The 19,052-nt window shown below is 37.7% G+C and overlaps 1 protein-coding gene across 3 annotated transcripts in view; it reads right to left on the reverse strand.

Annotated features, from left to right (window-relative positions):
* TENM1 (teneurin transmembrane protein 1) overlaps positions 1-1,517 on the reverse strand; it is a 657,629-nt gene extending 656,112 nt beyond the window's left edge. For all 3 annotated transcript variants that reach the window (XM_030934095.1, XM_030934096.1, XM_030934094.1), the window contains exon 1: positions 1,238-1,517. In XM_030934095.1, coding sequence (XP_030789955.1) covers positions 1,238-1,454 — 217 coding nt within the window. In that variant the 5' untranslated portion in view covers positions 1,455-1,517. The remainder of the gene's footprint in view (positions 1-1,237) is intronic.
* Positions 1,518-19,052: the final 17,535 nt, after the last annotated feature.

Here is a 19,052-nt window from a genome sequence, read left to right on the forward strand (position 1 = left end):
AAGCAGTAATCTTTAATCTTGAGCAGGAATCAGAATCCCCTGGGGGTTTATTAAACCACAAATGGGTCCCACTCCCAGGGTTTCTGACTCAGTATGTCTAGAGTGGGGCTGGAGAATTTACATTCTAAAAAAATTCTCAAGTTTTGCTGATGTTGTTAGTCAAGTCCATACTTGGAGGACCTAGAAAATTAAGTCTATTGCTTTTTTTTCTCAGCATTAACTTATTCATAACAAAAGATAACTTGTGCCATCCAGGCGCGGTGGCTCATGCCTATAATCCCAGCACATTCGGAGGCTGAGGCGGGTGGATCACGAGGTCAGGAGTTTGAGACCAGCCTGACCAACATGGTGAAACTCCATCTCTATTAAAAATACAAAATGTAGCTGAGCATGGTGGGGCGCACCCAGCTACTCAGGTGGCTGAGGCAGGAGAATCGCTTGAACTCGGGAGGTGGAAGTTGCAGTAAGCCGAGTTTGCACCATTGCACTCCAGACTGGGCAACGGAGTGAGACTCTGTCTCAAAACAAGACAAAACAGAACAAAACAAAACAAAAAAACAAAAAACCTTGTGCCAATGTCAGTATCTTCTGCATCATTAAAATAGTGTCTAACACAGTTTATCTATCAGTTGGAACAGGAAATCATATTTCTACTAGTTTTTTTGTTAGAAACTGTCTTGTCAATCCATAATTAAGAAACTAAGGCTGCCCAAAGAATATGCTCCAAAATATGGCTATTGTAGGAAGGGTTCTAAAAAATTGTTACTTTCCTTTCAGTCTCAGCTGCACAATGTTTCTACATTCTGGTAATAGACTTTCTGGAACCCTGTTTGGTGGTCTCCACTAACCTGCTAGCTTTGTCAGCAGCCAAATGTTTATTTGAGACTTTTGTCCCATATAAGCAATGGCTTGAAAAGCACTTAGTTGTTTACTTTTCATCTTGCTATAAATTATTTATCCTTCAGTGTATAAATGGCTATTTGTAGGATTAGACAAATTTTGAATGTTCTGATAAGAGGACTGCAGCATCCAAATTCATGCATAATCCGTAAAAAGCACATGTAACCTACAACCTCATTTGGGTTGGCATATGAAATAGATTCTCCGAGCATATATAAGCCATGCGAATTATTAACCAGTTAACATTAGCAAATTTATTTTTGAAACAAAAGTTTATGCACACAAGCATTCTCTAATGAGAAATAATATTAGTTATAAAGATCCAACAAAAACATACCTTGAGTAGATTTTTCTACTTCTTTCTTCTTTCTACTCTGGCTATTGTAATTCATCCTCAGCTCCTGGTTATAGTCGTGCAGGGTTTCCCTGGAGTTGTATGACTGTCTTGGTTTTCTTCCATCTTCACTCTCATCAGAAGAACTGGTGTAAGCTAGATCCATTTCATGCTTGACTTTTGATAGAGGCTGGTAGGGTTTGCAGTCAGTTTGCTCCATCTCTGATTAAGCAAGCTCAGTTTCATGAAAAAAGGATGAGGAAGTCCTTTAATGCAAGCAGTCCTGGAAGAGAAAGGGAAAAACACAAGCCTTCTTAGATTTATCTTTTGTGAGGAAATGCGTCTGGCAGATTAACGATTGGTCCTGATAATACTATCAAAGGAGAGAAGTAAAAGACAAACTAGATGACATGAAGCTAGCCGCAGGCAATAATAACACTCTGTGTTACATGCATACATTGTCAAGCATTAAGGATTAAGCTGGAGGTTGCAGCATCAGAAAATACTCAAGGTAAAAGAGAGACAGCCTTCAAAAATATTTGTATTGGAATTCAAATAGAGCACAACGTTGTTCTGTGGTGTGTCTGTTTTTAATGTTAAAATCAGTGGTTAGATTAAAAAATGTTATCGGATTTGAAAGTGGTGAGGAATACAAAGATTAACCCAGCACATCCCACATTTGAAGTGAAAACTGGTAAGAGAACTACATTCAGAAAGAACACATTCTTGCCTCTGGTTTAATATTACATTTAAGACAGGGGCTCTGAGGAAGGGAAGGATTCTGAGTGAGAGAGCTCATGAAATAAAGTGTCCTTGAGGGGGACTGAACTCTTTGTGCTCATATTGTGGCTTTTGAGCCTCAGGCCTGCAGAGCATTTTTAATGAGTTAGGTGGTGGTAAATTTTTGTTCTTCATAGTACTGAGAGGATGTAAACAACACTTCTGGTGAGTATACTGGTACAGGAACAGCAGGATCTAAATCGGTTTTGGAAATAGCAATTTTAAACTTCATGATAAATCACCGAAAGAACCCCGTTTCCCCATAGAATGATGAGCTAGGAGCCACTAAAGGTCTTAGGGCCAGTAGAGGCATTAACTGCTCTACTTAGCATGGAGAGATTTCAGAAGATCAAGTGTCATCTGAGATGTCAAAGTCCTCTATAAAGTTACAAGTCCTATAAAAATGTTCTTATTTTCATTCTTTACATTATTTTACCAACACCATTTCAGTCCACTGCTGCAACTTTGCAACTTGGCCTTTTCATACAATGTTTAAAAATTTAGTTAGAAACCAATTAACTTTATGATTTTATTTTGCAGTGAAATTGACTCCTTTATTTTTCTTCAGCTCTTCATCATATGTGTTTTCAAAGAAATCTATAGACATCCAAATGGTGGCTCCTCTATCATGTACACTATCTCATATTTTGGAATTCCTATTGCATTTATGGCAAGCACATAGAACACAGAAATCATTCAAAAAAGACTTTTAACTTTTCAAAGCATGATGTAGGCTGATTTTCTTTAAAAGAGGCTTATACATTTGACTGATATATGTTTTAAATGGTTCATATTGTTTTGTAGTATGAACAAAGTTTCATAAGTAAAGGTCTTCTTTTTCTAATCAAATGTTAAGGTCTTGAAGGCAGGATGTGAGTCTTAACGTCTCGTTATATCCCCCACACCGCTAAGCATTACTCTAGGCACACATGTAGTAGAAACTATTTAACTCCTGAACCTACAAACTATCTATAGAGACACCTAGTTTGGTTTGAACTAATATGAGAGATGAGCATGCCTAAAGATAAAGCAGCAGATATGAATATATATATATGTGCATATATATGTGTGTGTGTGTGTGTATATATACACACACACACACATATATGTATCTACCAATGATTCAACAACAATCTAATCTCATGCCAGTATACTGGCTTCATATACTGTCTACATACCCATAACTTCTCAGTTTATAGCTTCAGCATGGGTCTTGACCCTGAGCCACAACTTTGAATATCCAACTATACACTCAATATCTGTACTTGATTGTCTAAAAGATACATCAAACATAGTATGTTCAAAAGTGAGCTCTTAATTCCTACCCCTTCCCAAACCTAATCCTTCCATTGTCTTCTTTATATTGATATTAATAAGTGGCCACAATGCTCTTCTGTTTCCCCAGGCCAAAGAACTTGAAGTCATTTTTGACTCCTGTCTTTCACAACCCACACGCAATCCATCAGTAAACCCTGCTGGTCTTGCCTTTGATATGTATCCAGAATCCAACCAGATCTGTTCAATTTCCCACTACCACATCAGTTCAAGCCATCATATCCCTCCTGGATTATTGCAATTGTTTCCTAATTGGTTTCCTTCTTACACTACTGCCCTCCACACTGCAGCCAGAATAAAACTTTAAAATTTAAGTCGTATCATGTCTCTCCTTTGCTCAGAAGCATGTACCCTACTCTACCTTTGCTCATGTATCCTAGCTGCACTAACCCTGTTGCTGTTTGTGAAAACACCAGGCATATTTGTGCTTCACAGCCTTTGCAACCTCCCATCAAAAAATACGAGAAAATGGTACATCTCATCTTTCTGCTTGTCTTTCAAAGAACTTATTACCAAATTACACACTATGTATTTTACTTATTTGTTTATCATCTGCCATCTGTCTCTGCCCACTAAAACATAAGCTCCATGAAGGGAGGCATTTTTATCTCTTCTACTCATTGCTATATCATTCAGAAAAAGCATAGTGCCTTGCATGTAGTAGATACTTGGTCAATACATGTTGAATGAATAAATAAACAATTGTTGAAAACTCTCAAGAGGGTCTGGAGAGAATGTGGAAATGTATAAGCCATAGTCTCTGCCCCTGAGAAACTCACAGCTTAATATATACAATAAGTAAACAACTCTACTACAAAGCAGAATGAAGTGGCCCTTACACACAAAAGACAAAAACAGTAATGTATGAGCACTAAAGATGAAGATATTGGAAAAGGATTGCACTTGATTCAGCTAGTTGTCACCACAACCACTGAAATTCCATTGAGCATCTATAACGCCAGTTTTAATCTCTTTCTTCTTAGGTTTCCAAAACATGATCTTCAGGAGATGCTATGGAAACCTAAGAAGAAAGGTGAACAGTCGTCTGACTTTGCTACAAACAGTGCAAATTGAGAACCGTACCAATAGCAGTCTTCCAGAGATGTAGTTTTACAGCCAGGGATTAGGCTTTCACCCAGAAAAGGAGGCATCTATAAAATTCACCTAACGTCTAAACGGGTCTTTCCTTTCTACAAATGCCACAGCTTCCCCAGTCCATCCCATATCCAGCCATGTCTCTTTGCATGGAACACTGATGATTCACACAGCTTTAATCTAGCCCCGAGAGCTTTCTCAAGCTATGTGCACCTATTTCAACTGCAAAGTGGGCAGCTTTACTCGGAGGTCCCTTAGTTATGGCAAGTCAGTATTTCCTCCCTCCCAAAATGTGTTCATCTTCTCAAACTTCCCCATCTCTGTTAATAGCCACATTAGTAGTTCAAGTCAGAAACCTAGAACTTACCACTCCTCCATCCACACAAGCATCTACCTCATTGCTAGGCTGCATTGCAATCTACAGTCTCTCTCTCTTCCTTTCCATCCCAGTTGCCACTGCTTTAGCTAAGTCCCTCATCAGTTCTGCCTGAACTGTAGACATTCCTTCCCCCATACCCTTCCTGCTCCAACCCATTCTGCACACTGCCACTAGGGTCAATGTAAAGTTCTTCAGTGGCTGTGAGAGCTGAACTATAAAAGGAATGTATTAGTGGGCTAGATACTGGAAACAGGAGAAAATAAATTTGACAAGGGTAGTTGCATTATTAAAAATATACAAAGAGTGTCTCAAATTTCTAAGCTGCTCAAGAATACTAAATACTCAAAGTGGAGTTTAGGTAAATAAAAAGGGTTGCTGAGTAGGATAAAATATATATACAGAAACTTTGAAAAACTTGCTCAGCTTTTCTGTTAATGTAAAACAACACCAAAAAATTAAATCTATTAAATACCAAAATAAAATTAAAAGGTAAAAATAATTAACCGAACTTCATTTCAACCAATTCATTTCAACTTAAGCTTCATTAACTTAACTTCATTTCAACTTAAGCTTCAGTTGATGATGAATCTCCACTAATCTTAATGCCACTCAAACCTAACAATTTAAATTTAAAAATGGGAAATGTCTCATTTTGAATGCTGAATGTTGTGTTTTGGCAAATATGATTTATCATGTGAAAATCACCCTTATTTTTATGTATGGAAACTGAGACATTCTCTTTTCCCTCCATAGGTTTATTTGCAACCAGAGAGAAAGAGAGAGAGAGAGAGAGAGAGAGAGAGAGAGAGAGAGAGAGAGAGAGAGAGAGAGACTTTCCTATAGCCATTTGGAAACTCTTTCAAATATCTAATCATAGCTATTCATAGCCATGAATCAGCTAGGAATGTCATCTCTATTCAAGGTTATTAAGTGTCCTTGGAAGCAATCTTCCTTCAAACCACAAAAGTGGTATAAACCAAGAGAAAATAATCCTTTCCTGCTCCTTGACCCTCAACGATAACTTTTTGTCCTAAAATTTGTGTCAGTGGACTCAGGTGACAAGGAAAACTTTCCAGGTCTCTCTAAGCATGTGATATGGAGGTGCACACAATTCTGTGTGCCTAGAGTTGTGAAATAGTAACTGTCATATTTGTCAAAGGCTTGAGAAACAGAGTTTGAATTCACCAATAAATAACTCATCTTTTTCAAAATAAAAAAGTAGAAAACATTAAGAAAAAGATTAAAATTTTAAATCCACCAAAGGTTGAAAGCATAGTAATTCTGAAAGAATGTTGTTCCAAATACTCTATGGTAAAGTATAGGTTCATATTTGCTTAATTGACTTTTTCATTCAGTGCCCATCATGGCATCCTGGGGGCCCACTGTCAAGTAAATGTTATTTAGACATGATGATGAAACTGTCAACTTACAGAAAAATCAAATATACATATAACGCTATTCACACCCAAATAATATCATTTCTGTATTATTTTGATAATGATAAACTCTAAGACAAAGCAAATGTGTATGGAAAACACATGCTGCTATGGAACAGAGTGCAAAACAAAGAAGTCAATTATTGTTTCTACTGCAGAAGATGCCTTCAGATAGTCCACAAAGTATGAATTCCAATGTCACCACCTGTGGCTTGCTCTTGTACTTTAAACTCTCTACTTGCTAACAAGACAAACTCTAAGTGACTTTAGAAGAGAGCCATGGAGACTTATGTTCATTTATTTAGTCACTGTAAGGTTAGGGAGAGACAACTTAGTATGTGGAAATAATTCACCTTCAAGTGACAGAATTATCACAATAAAAGTAACAGCAGCAGCAGCTGCAGCAGTTAATTCATAAAGCAGTTATCAGGTACCAGGTGCTATATTAGTGCTTTTATTACATGAACTCATTTAATTCTTATAGCACCCTGTGAGGTAGGTACTGTTTTTAATCCCCATTTTGCAGATAAAGAAAACCAAGGAACAGAGAAGTTAAGTTACTTGCCAAAGTCACACATGTAGTAAATAGCAGGACTGAGATTTCAATTCCTACAGTCTGTCTCCAATGGCCCCACTCTTAACCACTCATCTACATCGCTCTTCAGAACATGTGGCAGAATGACCTTAGGCAAATCACCTCCCCTCTCTCAGGGCATTCTTTTTCTAAATGTAAAATAAGGAGATTGGATTATCTCAAACAACTCTTTCAACTCTAAAATTCTACAATTGTATCTGAAATATGAAGGGAAGTTTAGATTGATTTGCAAAATGTAAAATGATGAGTATAAAGGCCATGTTTACATTATTTATCATTCCTTCTCCTCTTTCCTTTTTTCCTTTCTCCTCCTCTCCCTATCCCTAGCCTTCTCACACACACTCCAACCTACTGTAGCGTAGTTGAACTAAAATATTGTTTTGAATCCGTGGACCTGAGTATATATCTATGCACTGGGGATAACTTTTCCTCCACTATCCTTTTATGTTCTTTTCATTTCTCATTCTTAATCAACACATTGCCCTCTCAAAATGGGAACCTGTTCCTGGTTTACCCTCAGAAAATACAGTCTGGTCCTACTCACAGCAGCTGCTTATAGTTTGGAACTTCCACCAAATAGTCTCACTCCACCTCAGAAAAATAAATTAAAGGGTACATAGAACATTGCCTAAGGATACCAGGCCTTCTCAGCACAACAGATAGAGAAAATGAGGCCACACAGTGCCTGGGGAATAGCTAGCAAAGGAGGATAGTACTCTTTGGAATTATTACAATAATTTTTCCTCAATAAGGACCTATTACATTAATGCAGATTGACTGATTCAGAAAACACTGGATTTAGGAAGCTCTTAAAAGAAAGGTGAAATTCTGACTGATTGTCCTCTTACCTTTTTTTGTTTTTCTAAGGAAGTACTTGAGAAGTGAACTGCTGTGGGTGTGAGAAAATAAAAGCTGTAAAAGTACATAATCACTTAATCTCCCCCATAATCCTACCAGCCTGTAAGAGTGACTGCTGTCATTCTGGTCCATTTCCCTCCAGTCATAATATGCACACAAATTTCTTCATGTTGCTTCCTTCACTCTTCATGATTTTTTGCATGTTTCTACGCAGTATCTATAACACTCATTTTTAGTGGCTGGGTAGAGTGAAGGCACAATAATTTACATATGCGTTCCCCAATTGTTGGATATTTACACTCCTCCCTCACCATTTACAAGTATTATAACTGAAGCCATATAAAGATACCATGAACATCTTTAATTTTTTTTTTTTATTATTTCCTTAGGGTAAATTCCAAGAAGTTGAATTAATGAGCCAAAAAGTTTGAACATTTTTGTGGCTTTAGGGGATTGTAATGATTTACACTGTCATTAGCAATGTGTGGGAACACTCTCTTCTTTCATTGTACCCTTGTCAACTTTGAGTATTATTTTTTAATGTCTATTTAAAATAAGTAAATTAATGGTGCTTTCTTTTAGTTTGAATTTCCTTATTACTAAGGCTGAATACTTTTTCTGTACGTGTTTGCTAGTTATATTTCCTTTCTTATTAACTATCTATTTATGGGGCTTTTTCACATTTACCTATTGAGAAGCTGAGTTTATAAAAAATTGAATCAGGCTGGGCGCGGTGGCTCACGCCTGTAATCCCAGCACTTTGAAAGGCCTAGGCGGGAGGATCACGAGGTCAGGAGTACGAGAACAGCCTGGCCAACATGGTGAAATCCCATCTGTACTAAAAACACAAAAATTAGCCAGGTGTCTTGGTGGGCTCCTGTAATCCCAGCTACTCGGGATGCTGAGGCAGGAGAATTGCTTGAACCCAGGAGGCATAGGTTGCAGTGAGATGAGATCATGCCACTGCACTTCAGCCTAGGTGACAGAGCAAGACTCTATCTTGAAAAAAAAAATTAAATCATATTGATGCCATAAAACAAGTATATTAACCTTTTATCCATATTATTTGTTGAAACTATCTTTCACAGTCTGTTGGCCATTTTCATTTTTGTTCTTTTTGTTGATGAATGTTACTCTAAAAGGAAAACATGGTCACCAACTGGACATAAACAAGTTGCTTTAGAAAAATATGACAAAACTTTATAAAACCATGAGTTTTTCCAAAAACAATTTTAGTCTAATTATTCAGTGGCTGCTTGATTGACTTCATTTAGTTAGTCAGAAAATGAATTATAGTTTGATTGAATTCTAACACTGAAAAAGAACACATCAGTTTGTGTGATGACAGCTTACATAAGCATATAAAGCTTAAAGGACTAGTCTGATTTTGTCATGGAATTGGTCAGATATTTTGGTTTCACATGGATACAGCCACAACATTTTAGTAAATTAAAAGAGAAATAAATCACTGCTTTTTAGGAGATAGCCTGAGAATTTTATGTACTGAATATGGAACTTCTTCTCCAGAAAATGATGGCTTTCAAAGTAGACTGCTTGCGTGGTACATAGATATTCTATTATGTCCAAGAGATAACACTCAAGAGTTGAACTGAAATTGTTTAGTGCTATCTTAGTTTGTTTTGTGTTGATACAATAGAATACCTGAGACGGGCTAATTTATAAAGAAAAGAGATTTATTTCTTACAGTTCTGGACATTGAAAAGTCAAGTCAAGGTGATACAACTAGTTAGGGCTTTCTTGTTGTGTCAACTCATGATAGAAGTAGGAAAGCAAGAAAGCCATCTTGAGTTAATTTTTGTATAAGGTATAAGGAAGGGGTCCAGTTTCAGTTTTCTGCCTATGGCTAGCCAGTTTTCCCAACACCATTTATTAAATAGGGAATCCTTTCCCCACTGCTTGTTTTTGTCAGGTTTGTCAAAGATCAGATGGTTGTAGATGTGTGGCATTATTTCTGAGGCCTCTGTTCTGTTCCATTGGTCTATATATTTGTTTTGGTACCAGTACCATGCTGTTTTGGTTACTGTAGCCTTGTAGTATAGTTTGAAGTCAGGTAGCATGATGCCTCCAGCTTTATTCTTTTTGCTTAGGATTGTCTTGGCTATATGGGCTCTTTTTTGGTTTCATAAGAAATTTAAAGTAGTTTTTTCTAATTCTGTGAAGAAAGTCAATAGTAGCTTGATGGGGATAGAATTGAATCTCTAAATTACTTTGGGCAGTGTGGCCATTTTCACAATACTGATTCTTCCTATCCATGAGCATGGAATGTTTTTCCATTTGTTTGTGTCCTCTCTTATTTCCTTGCAGTGGTTTGTAGTTCTCCTAGAAGAGGTCCTTCACATCCCTTATAAGTTGTATTCCTAGGTATTTTAATCTCTTTGTAGCAATCGTGAATGGGAGTTCACTCATGATTTGTCTCGCTGTCTATTATTGGCATATAGGAATGCCTGTGATTTTTGCACGTTGATTCTGTATCCTGAAACTTTGCTGAAGTTGTTTATCATACAAAAGGATGAGTTCATGTCCTTTGCAGGGACATGGATGAGGCTGGAAACCATCATTCTCAGCAAACTAACACAGGAACAGATAACCAAACACCGCATGTTCTCACTCATAAGTGAGAATTGAACAATGAGAACACATGGACACAGGGAAGGGAACATCACACACCAGTGCCTGTCAGCGGGGGTGGGAGACAAGGGGGGAAAATACCTGATGTAGATGACGAGTTGATGGGTGCAGCAAACCACCATGGCACACGTATACCTATGTAACAAACCTGCACGTTCTGCACATGTATCCCAGAACTTAAAGTATAATAATAATAATAATAATAACAACAACAACAACAAAAAGCAAGAAAGCATAAGAGAGCAAGAAGGCATCAAAGTTGCTTTTACAACAGACCCACTCTCTTGATAATGAACCCACGCTCATCATAATGTCATGAATCCATTCATGGTAGCAGAGCCCTCATTTCCTACTCACCTGTTAAAGTTCCCACTTCTCAACACTGTTACATTGGACATTAAGTTTCCAACACACAAACTTTGGGGGACACATTCAAACCATAACAATGGCATTAGTTTACATGTATTTGTTTAATCTACTTGTTCTATTAACATTTTAAAAAATCTTACAGTGGAAGAATAAAAGGTCTATCCTGCAAAAATATTCCTTCAAAACTAATTTGACTCAATCGCAAAAGCACCTGCAGTCCATATCCTCAAGGTGCTTTGGCACGCTCTCTAGGACACTTTAAAAGAGAAAAATGGAAGTTGCTTAATTCTACAATTAAATAGCAATGATCTCACATCTCTTTTTGTAGATTCTTGATTTTTCTGAATGGATGTGTCTTTATTTTTCTCATTATTTTTGTTAAAGCCTCAAAACTTTTTATGGACACCAATGTTGGATCACATGAGACAAGTGGAGAGGGTGAAGAATTAGTGAATGGAAAAGTTGGTAGTGCCACTGAACTCCATAAAGAAACTCTAACACAAATTATTTTGGAGGCTTACTCTCATTCAGTATTTACCATTGCTGCTTAGGGAATCTTGACTCCAAATCTACCCCATAGATACCACACACACACGTCTGAACACAATTCTCAGGGACTGACACTATATATATAATGGTTTTGAAGATTTATTGAGTATTTCACATGATCCCATTAGATAAATGGCAACAGCTTAGTGCCTCCCAAAATGAGGGCCCAGGAACTCTGGTTTATATCTCAAATTCATTGAAGCAGAACTTTTTTGTAACTGTGTAAATACCTAGTATATTTTTATCCCTTAGTAATTTGCAAATAATATACAATTCTGAGTTGCAGTAATAACTATCTCCAACACACCCTTTCTTTTGAAACTCCAGCACCTTCTAAAGTAATTTCAAATTATCTTTTTTTTATTACTTCTCAATATCCTTTGTGGTGGATTATGTAGATCACCTAAACACTTCATATAGGAAACAATCTTCAAGGAAATTGAAGGTAACTCGATGTATAAAAGCTTTTTTACTCTTTAGAGAAGAACAATAGCTGCTTATTTCCACAAATAAACAATCATATTCAATTCATTTTTCTACAATGAAATCCACTGGGGTTTTGTAAATTTTATAGTAATTTTAGCATTAAAGTACTTTATCCAAAATGTAGTATCAAATTTAATACAGTATCTTGAAAAGTAATAGGATTTAAATATGGTATTATACGACCGAAGATATAACTTTATTCTAGAGTTTCCAAACAGCAAGTATTAATCTCAGCTTTCTACTGCCATTCATCTTCAGCATTAGCTTAGTGAAATCAGCACTGTATCAGTAACCTCCTCAAGTTTCATGTATAACAACTGGAAGCAGTAGCATTTCTACTGCTTACTACTGGAGACTCATTTTCAATTATGCTAAAGATTAGACTGAAAAGGAGCTAATCAAATTAACATAACATATTCAACAAAGATACAGACCCTTTAGTGACTTAATTGCAGAGGTGGATACAGCGGTTAATAATGATTGTTGGGACTTGTACCAAATATTTTGCTGTGGTGGGCAAATGATAACTATGCCAAAGGCAGCAGACTGTATTAGAAATATCTGTATATAAGGGTTCTAAAAGGAGGCTCTAGACTCAACTTTATGACAAAATAGTGTTCCTTCATTTCATGTCTATAAAGTGGGGAAATACCTAATATCATTATTGTGAATCTTACAGGGTTGTCATGGCTAGCACATGAGAATAATTAGACTGAAAGTTTTAAAAAATACGAGTACCAGAGGAAAGCTTCTGGTACAGGTTAAACTTATCAGCTTTCTTAAATACTACTACAAATAATAATTATTAATATTATTTAATAGTATACTTAGTTAATAATAATAACTAATCATTATTTTTATCAGAATTAAAAGTACTAGAAAGAAGATACAGGCACTCTTTTAAGCAACTTTCATCCATAATCACATTTAATCCTCAAAAATCTTATAATGAGATATGGTTCCTCATTTTACAGATGAGGAAACAGAAGCACAGAGAGGTTAACTGTTTCACCAAGATCACACAGCTAGTGGAGCTAGAATTCAAATCCAAAAGGTCTGGCTCCAGAGCCTGTACTCTTAAATTTCTTTGCTATGTGGCGGTCACAGAATCTCTGAAATAAGATTCAAAGGAAGCTGCTGGAATCAGTGTAGGGAACTCAGGTAAGACTTTCAGGTGCAGCTTGGAAAGATACTAAGAAGACTTCAGATCCTACAGAGCATCTGAAAAAGTATTTGGCCTTGCTTATGTAACAAAGAAAATAAGCTTCTTGGACAAGAATGGCACAACGAGGCCCAGAAAAAAGGGAATCCATATCCAGTTTCATTCATAGCATCCTAAGATGCTATGAATGAATCCAGAAAAACTATAAAGACATGGCTGCTCTGCAAGGTTATTAGGTTTCAGTCTATAACATAATTCCCCCCACCTACCCTATTTCTCACTTACTACATAACCAGATGAAAGAGGGCCAGAAATGACTTGATGTTGTTGGGTCAATGTGTATTCAGTTTGTTACAGATCTCTGCACAATTCCAGGCCACAAACAGGAAATTTGCTGACTTCCTCAGCCTCCCTACAAACAAATATTCAGGAAGAACATAGCACAAATAGAACTGTAATTTTCTCCTTTGTGATTCCCTCTTCTAATATCCATATTTTCATATTCACCTACAAGAGTAATACAATGTAATTGCAAATGGGTTGCTACCATAGAGAGTAGGGTTGGCATAATGTAGCAGAAAGGGCATTGAACTTGGAGTCATGAAGTCTGAGCTTGGGCCCATTGTGTCACGTACTGTATGACATTGGATAAATCAGTTAACTTCCCTTCCTTTTTCATACTAAAGATTAAATGCCCTTTTTCCCTCAGAGTGCTGGCAGGTGACTCAAAAGAATACGCATGAAAAAGCCATGTAAACTGGAAGGCATTTTATAAAATTATGATTACTAATACCTGTTGTGATTTTAAATGTATCAAAACTAGGCTGTCTGTTGTTTTTGAGAAAAATATCATTCAGGGAGTCAGTTTACGCCAGATGTTGTGGGCCACATCAGAATAACTAAGTGCTACATCAAATTACTGACTTTGTTGCTTTGTTTTTGTTGTTGATTTGTTTACTATTTCTTTTTTCAAATAGCATTATTGAGTTTAATTTTCATAAATACAATTCACTCATTTTAAGTGTAAAATTCAATGATTTGGGGTCCACTTACAGAGTTGTGAAACTGTTACCACCATCCATATTTAAAACATTTCCATCACCCTAAAAATAATTCCCAAATCTAGTAAGCAGTCATTCCCAGTATCCCTTCTTTCCCAACCCCTGGCGACCACTAATCTACTTTCTGTCTCTATGGTCTGTCTGTTATGGACATTTTCGGTAAATTAAGTTAAATCATACAATATATGGTTGTCCACCTGGCTTCTTTGACAATGCTCTTGAGGTTTATCCATATTGTAGTGTGTATCAGTATTTCATGTCCTTTTAAATTTCTCAATATATTCCTTTTTACATGTTGTGTTATTCTGCCCCTTTCTCTGTCACCTTCTGGGACTCATATTATGCATGTGTTGATATGCTTGATGTTGTCCCACATATCTTTGAGGTTCTGTTTTGTGTGCGTGTGTGTGTGTGTGTGCATGTGTGTGTGTGATCTTTTTCCTCTCTGTTTTTTCAGATTGGATAAAATCTATAGATCAATCTTCAAGTTAGCTGATTGTTTCTTTTGCCAAATTCAACCTGTTTTTGAGTCTCTATAGTGAATTTTTCATTTAAATTATGATACTTTTGAATCCTAGAATTTCCAGTTAGTTCTTCTCATAGAGGGAATTTTACTTCTTTCTTGAAAATCAATAATTTGGTCTTTTTGTCACACTTTCCATTAAGCCTTTATTGATGGTTTATTTGACTAGTCTGAACATATTTATAATAGTTGCTTTGAAGATTTGTCTGCTAATTGCAAAAGCTGGCCACACTCAGAGACAGTTTATATTGACTTTTTTGTTGTTTTACTGAGGATGAGTTTTATTCTCCTATTTATTTGCATGTCTCATAGTGTTGTTTTATGTTGAAAACTGGACATTTTAGATAATATAGTATAGCTGCTCTGGATTCTGATTTTCTCTCCCTGAAGGTTATTGTTACATTTTGTCTGGCTGTTTCTTTATTTAGTCATTTGCTTGGGCTATATTTGTGAAATATGTCACTCTATGATATGCGGCTGCTGATTTCCTTTGTCAATTTTTCTGTTATATTCTTTTTAAGTCTGGTTTCCTACGGGTCATACCTGTGTCCTTGTAGCACTGTGGCTGGTCAATGATTGCGCAGAGGTTGTTCTCACCCATCTTGAGCAGATATGTGTTCTATTCTCTGACAATGGATCTCTGTGTGGGAATGAGAGCTCACTCAATGTTGATGGCATTTTCATATTTGCCTTGCAGCTTTTATTATCCACAGGGCTTTTCATGTCTCCACTGTGTTGACCAGCAGTGTGTGGCTGGCTTAAGCCCTCTTAGGTAGGTCTCTATTGTCTGCTGCACATAAGCTCAGCCTCAGTCAGAAACATGCTTTTCCTAGTCACAACCACAACCTCAGGTTAGTGGAACTGCTAGCCTTCCCCACCGCCCCAACTTTGAGACTGTGACATCTACCAACAATGGGACTGGGTGTGGGCATCATTCACCTCTTCACAAATGAAGCATTTTCAACCATGCCAATGCAGCTACAATTCTTACAGCCCGCCCCACCCCAGCAGAACCTTGGCATTTGCCAAGCTCAGAGTTGAAGGTGGGGATCATGAGCAGTCCCAGGCCTAATCATCATAGATTCCCACTTTTATTACCCACAGTCCAATAGTTTATTCAAATACAAATGCTTCTTGGATTGTTGTAGGCCTTTGGTTGATTTCCAGGTACTTAAGGGTTGTTTTTGTCAATTCGTTGAGCTCCATAATTGTTTTGGGGAAGTTCATTCGTAGATTATCTCATTAGACTACAGCCAGAAGTTCTGCCCAAATAACTGATGTTTTAACGGCAGGATTTTGTAGAAGTGCTATACATTAGGGATTTTTTTGCTTAAGATTTCAAAGACTTAGTAAAAAAAAAAAAAAAGCAAAATGTTTCATTAATAATTTTATTTTGATTATATATTGTTATAATATTTTGGATATACTGTGTTAAGTAAAATCTGTTTTTAAAATTAATTTCATGTGACTTCTAGAAAATTTTAAATTACATATATGTCTTCGGTTGTATTTCCATTAGGCAGCAGAAAACTAGGTCTCATAGCCAGCTTACAGGAAGTACTGGAGATGGAGAAACATATCAAATAATGCAATGGGGATACAAATATCAAAATACAGAATGCGAAAAAATTCATAGGAAAAAATGACCCAGTTTTTTTTAACAAATAAATTGGAAAGAAAAAATAAAAGAAGGAAGGGAAATATGAGGATTATAAAAGAGATTTAAGAGACATACTAAAAAATTGTAATGTGTGCATCTTGTTTGGATTTTCATTTCAACAAAGAAATGAAAATACTATACACATATTTATGAGATCATTTGGGGAAATGGGAATGTATAGGATATCTGAAGATATTAAAGATTTGTTGTTCATTTTTAACGTGCAATATGGTATTGTAGTAAGGTTAGAGTTTTTATACCTTGTGATCACATGCTAAAGTTTTATGGATGAAATTATATCTTGGATTTACTTCAAAAATTCATGGAAGAGGCTGGGCTTGGTGGCTCACACCTATAATCCTAGCACTTTGGGATGCCAAGATGGAAGGATCACTTGAAGCCAGGAGTTCGAGACCAGCCTGGCCAACATAGCAAGACCCCATCTTTAATAAAAAAATCATGGAGGAAAGAAAGGGAGTTGAGTGGCTTGTAGATGCAGCAATATGGTTTATGAGTTGAAAATAATCAAAGTTATATGATCGCTAAGTGCTGGGTTCATCTAATTGTGTGCTTTACTTTTGTATACAGATGCTCTTTAACATATAATGGGGTTAACTCACAATAAACCCATCATCCGTCAAAAATACCACAAGTCGAAAATGTATTTAATACCCTGATAAACCCATTGTAAAGCTGAAAAATGTAAGTTTAAATGTCATAAGTCAAGGGCCATTTGTATATTTAAAATTATAGATAATAAAAAGTTAAAATAGTTTTGGATAGTATCTGATGATATAGAAAAACACTAGAAAACAATTTTAAATAAAAAATATGATAAATTTAATAATGAAATTATGTATTTAATAATGAAACTAAATTTTAAAATAAAAAAGTTAATACTAGTTTCATAGGAAGAGGGGGTTAACGTTCTATTAAATTCTCTGTAGGGGGCGGAGCAAGATGGCCGAATAGGAACAACTCCAGTCTCCAACTCCCAGCGCGAGCGACACAGAAGACCGGTGATTTCTGCATTTTCAACTGAGGTACTGGGGTCATCTCACTAGGGAGTGCCGGACAATCGGTGCTGGTCAGCTGCTGCAGCCTGACCAGCGAGAGCTGAAGCAGGGCGAGGCATCGCCTCACCTGGAAGCGCAAGGGGGAAGGGGATCCGTTTTCCTAGCCAGGGGAACTGAGACACACAACACCTGGAAAATCGGGTAACTCCCACCCCAATACTGCGCTGTAAGCATACAGGCATTCCAGGAGAATATATCCCACACCTGGCCGGGAGGGTCCCACGCCCACGAAGCCTCCCTCACTGCTAACACAGCAGTCTGCCGCGATCTATCCACAAGGCAGCAGCGAGGCTGGGGGAGGGGCGCCCGCCATTGCTGAGGCTTAAGTAGGTAAACAAAGCCGCTGGGAAGCTCGAACTGGGTGGAGCTCACAGCAGCTCAAGGAAGCCTGCCTGTCTCTGTAGTCTCCACCTCTGGGGACAGCGCACAGCTGAAGACCAACAGGGGAAGTAGCGGGAGCCGGTGCAGACGCGAACGACTCTGTCTGACAGCTTTGGGGAGAGCCGCGGATCTCCCAACGCGGAGGTTGAGATCTGAGAACGGACAGACTGCCTGCTCAGGTGTGTCCCTGACCCCTGAGTAGCCTAGCTGGGAGAAATCCCCCACTAGGGGCAGTCTGACACCCCACACCTCACAGGGTGGAGTACACCCCTGAGAGGACACTTCCAAAGGAAGAATCAGACAGGTACACTCGCTGTTCAGCAATATTCTATCTTCGGCAACCTCTGCTGCTGATACCCAGGCAAACAGGGTCTGGAGTGGACCTTAAGCAATCTCCAACAGACCAACAGAGAGTCCTTCTGACTGTCAGAAGGAAAACTATCAAACAGGAAGGACACCTATACCAAAACCCCATCAGTTCGTCACCACCATCAAAGACCAGAGACAGATAAAACCACAAAGATGGGGAAGAAGCAGGGCAGAAAAGCTGGAAATTCAAAAAATAAGAGCGCATCTCCCCCTGCAAAGGAGTGCAGCCCATCACCAGCAACGGATCAAAGCTGGTCAGAGAATGACTTGGACGAGAGGAGAGAAGAAGGCTTCAGTCCATCAAACTTATCAGAGCTAAAGGAGGAATTACGTACCCAGCGCAAAGAAACTAAAAATCTTGAAAAAAGAGTGGAAGAATTGACAGCTAGACTCATTAATGCAGAGAAGATCATAAACGAAATGACAGAGATGAAAACCATGACACGAGAAATACGTGACAAATGCACAAGCTTCAGTAACCGACTCGATCAACTGGAAGAAAGAGTATCAGCGATTGAAGATCAAATGAATGAAATGAAGCGAGAAGAGAAACCAAAAGAAAAAAGAAGAAAAAGAAATGAGCAAAGCCTGCAAGAAGTATGGGATTACGTAAAAAGACCAAATCTACGTCTGATTGGGGTGCCTGAAAGTGAGGGGGAAAATGGAACCAAGTTGGAAAACACTCTTCAGGATATCATCCAGGAGAACTTCCCCAACCTAGTAGGGCAGGCCAACATTCAAATTCAGGAAATACAGAGAACGCCACAAAGATACTCCTCCAGAAGAGCAACTCCAAGACACATAATTGCCAGATTCACCAAAGTTGAAATGAAGGAAAAAATCTTAAGGGCAGCCAGAGAGAAAGGTCGGGTCACCCACAAAGGGAAGCCCATCAGACTAACAGCAGATCTCTCGGCAGAAACTCTACAAGCCAGAAGAGAGTGGGGGCCAATATTCAACGTTCTTAAAGAAAAGAATTTTAAACCCAGAATTTCATATCCAGCCAAACTAAGTTTCATAAGTGAAGGAGAAATAAAATCCTTTACAGATAAGCA

The sequence above is a fragment of the Rhinopithecus roxellana genome, chromosome 7 (assembly GCF_007565055.1).
Source record: "Rhinopithecus roxellana isolate Shanxi Qingling chromosome 7, ASM756505v1, whole genome shotgun sequence".
Taxonomy (NCBI): Eukaryota; Metazoa; Chordata; class Mammalia; order Primates; family Cercopithecidae; genus Rhinopithecus; species Rhinopithecus roxellana.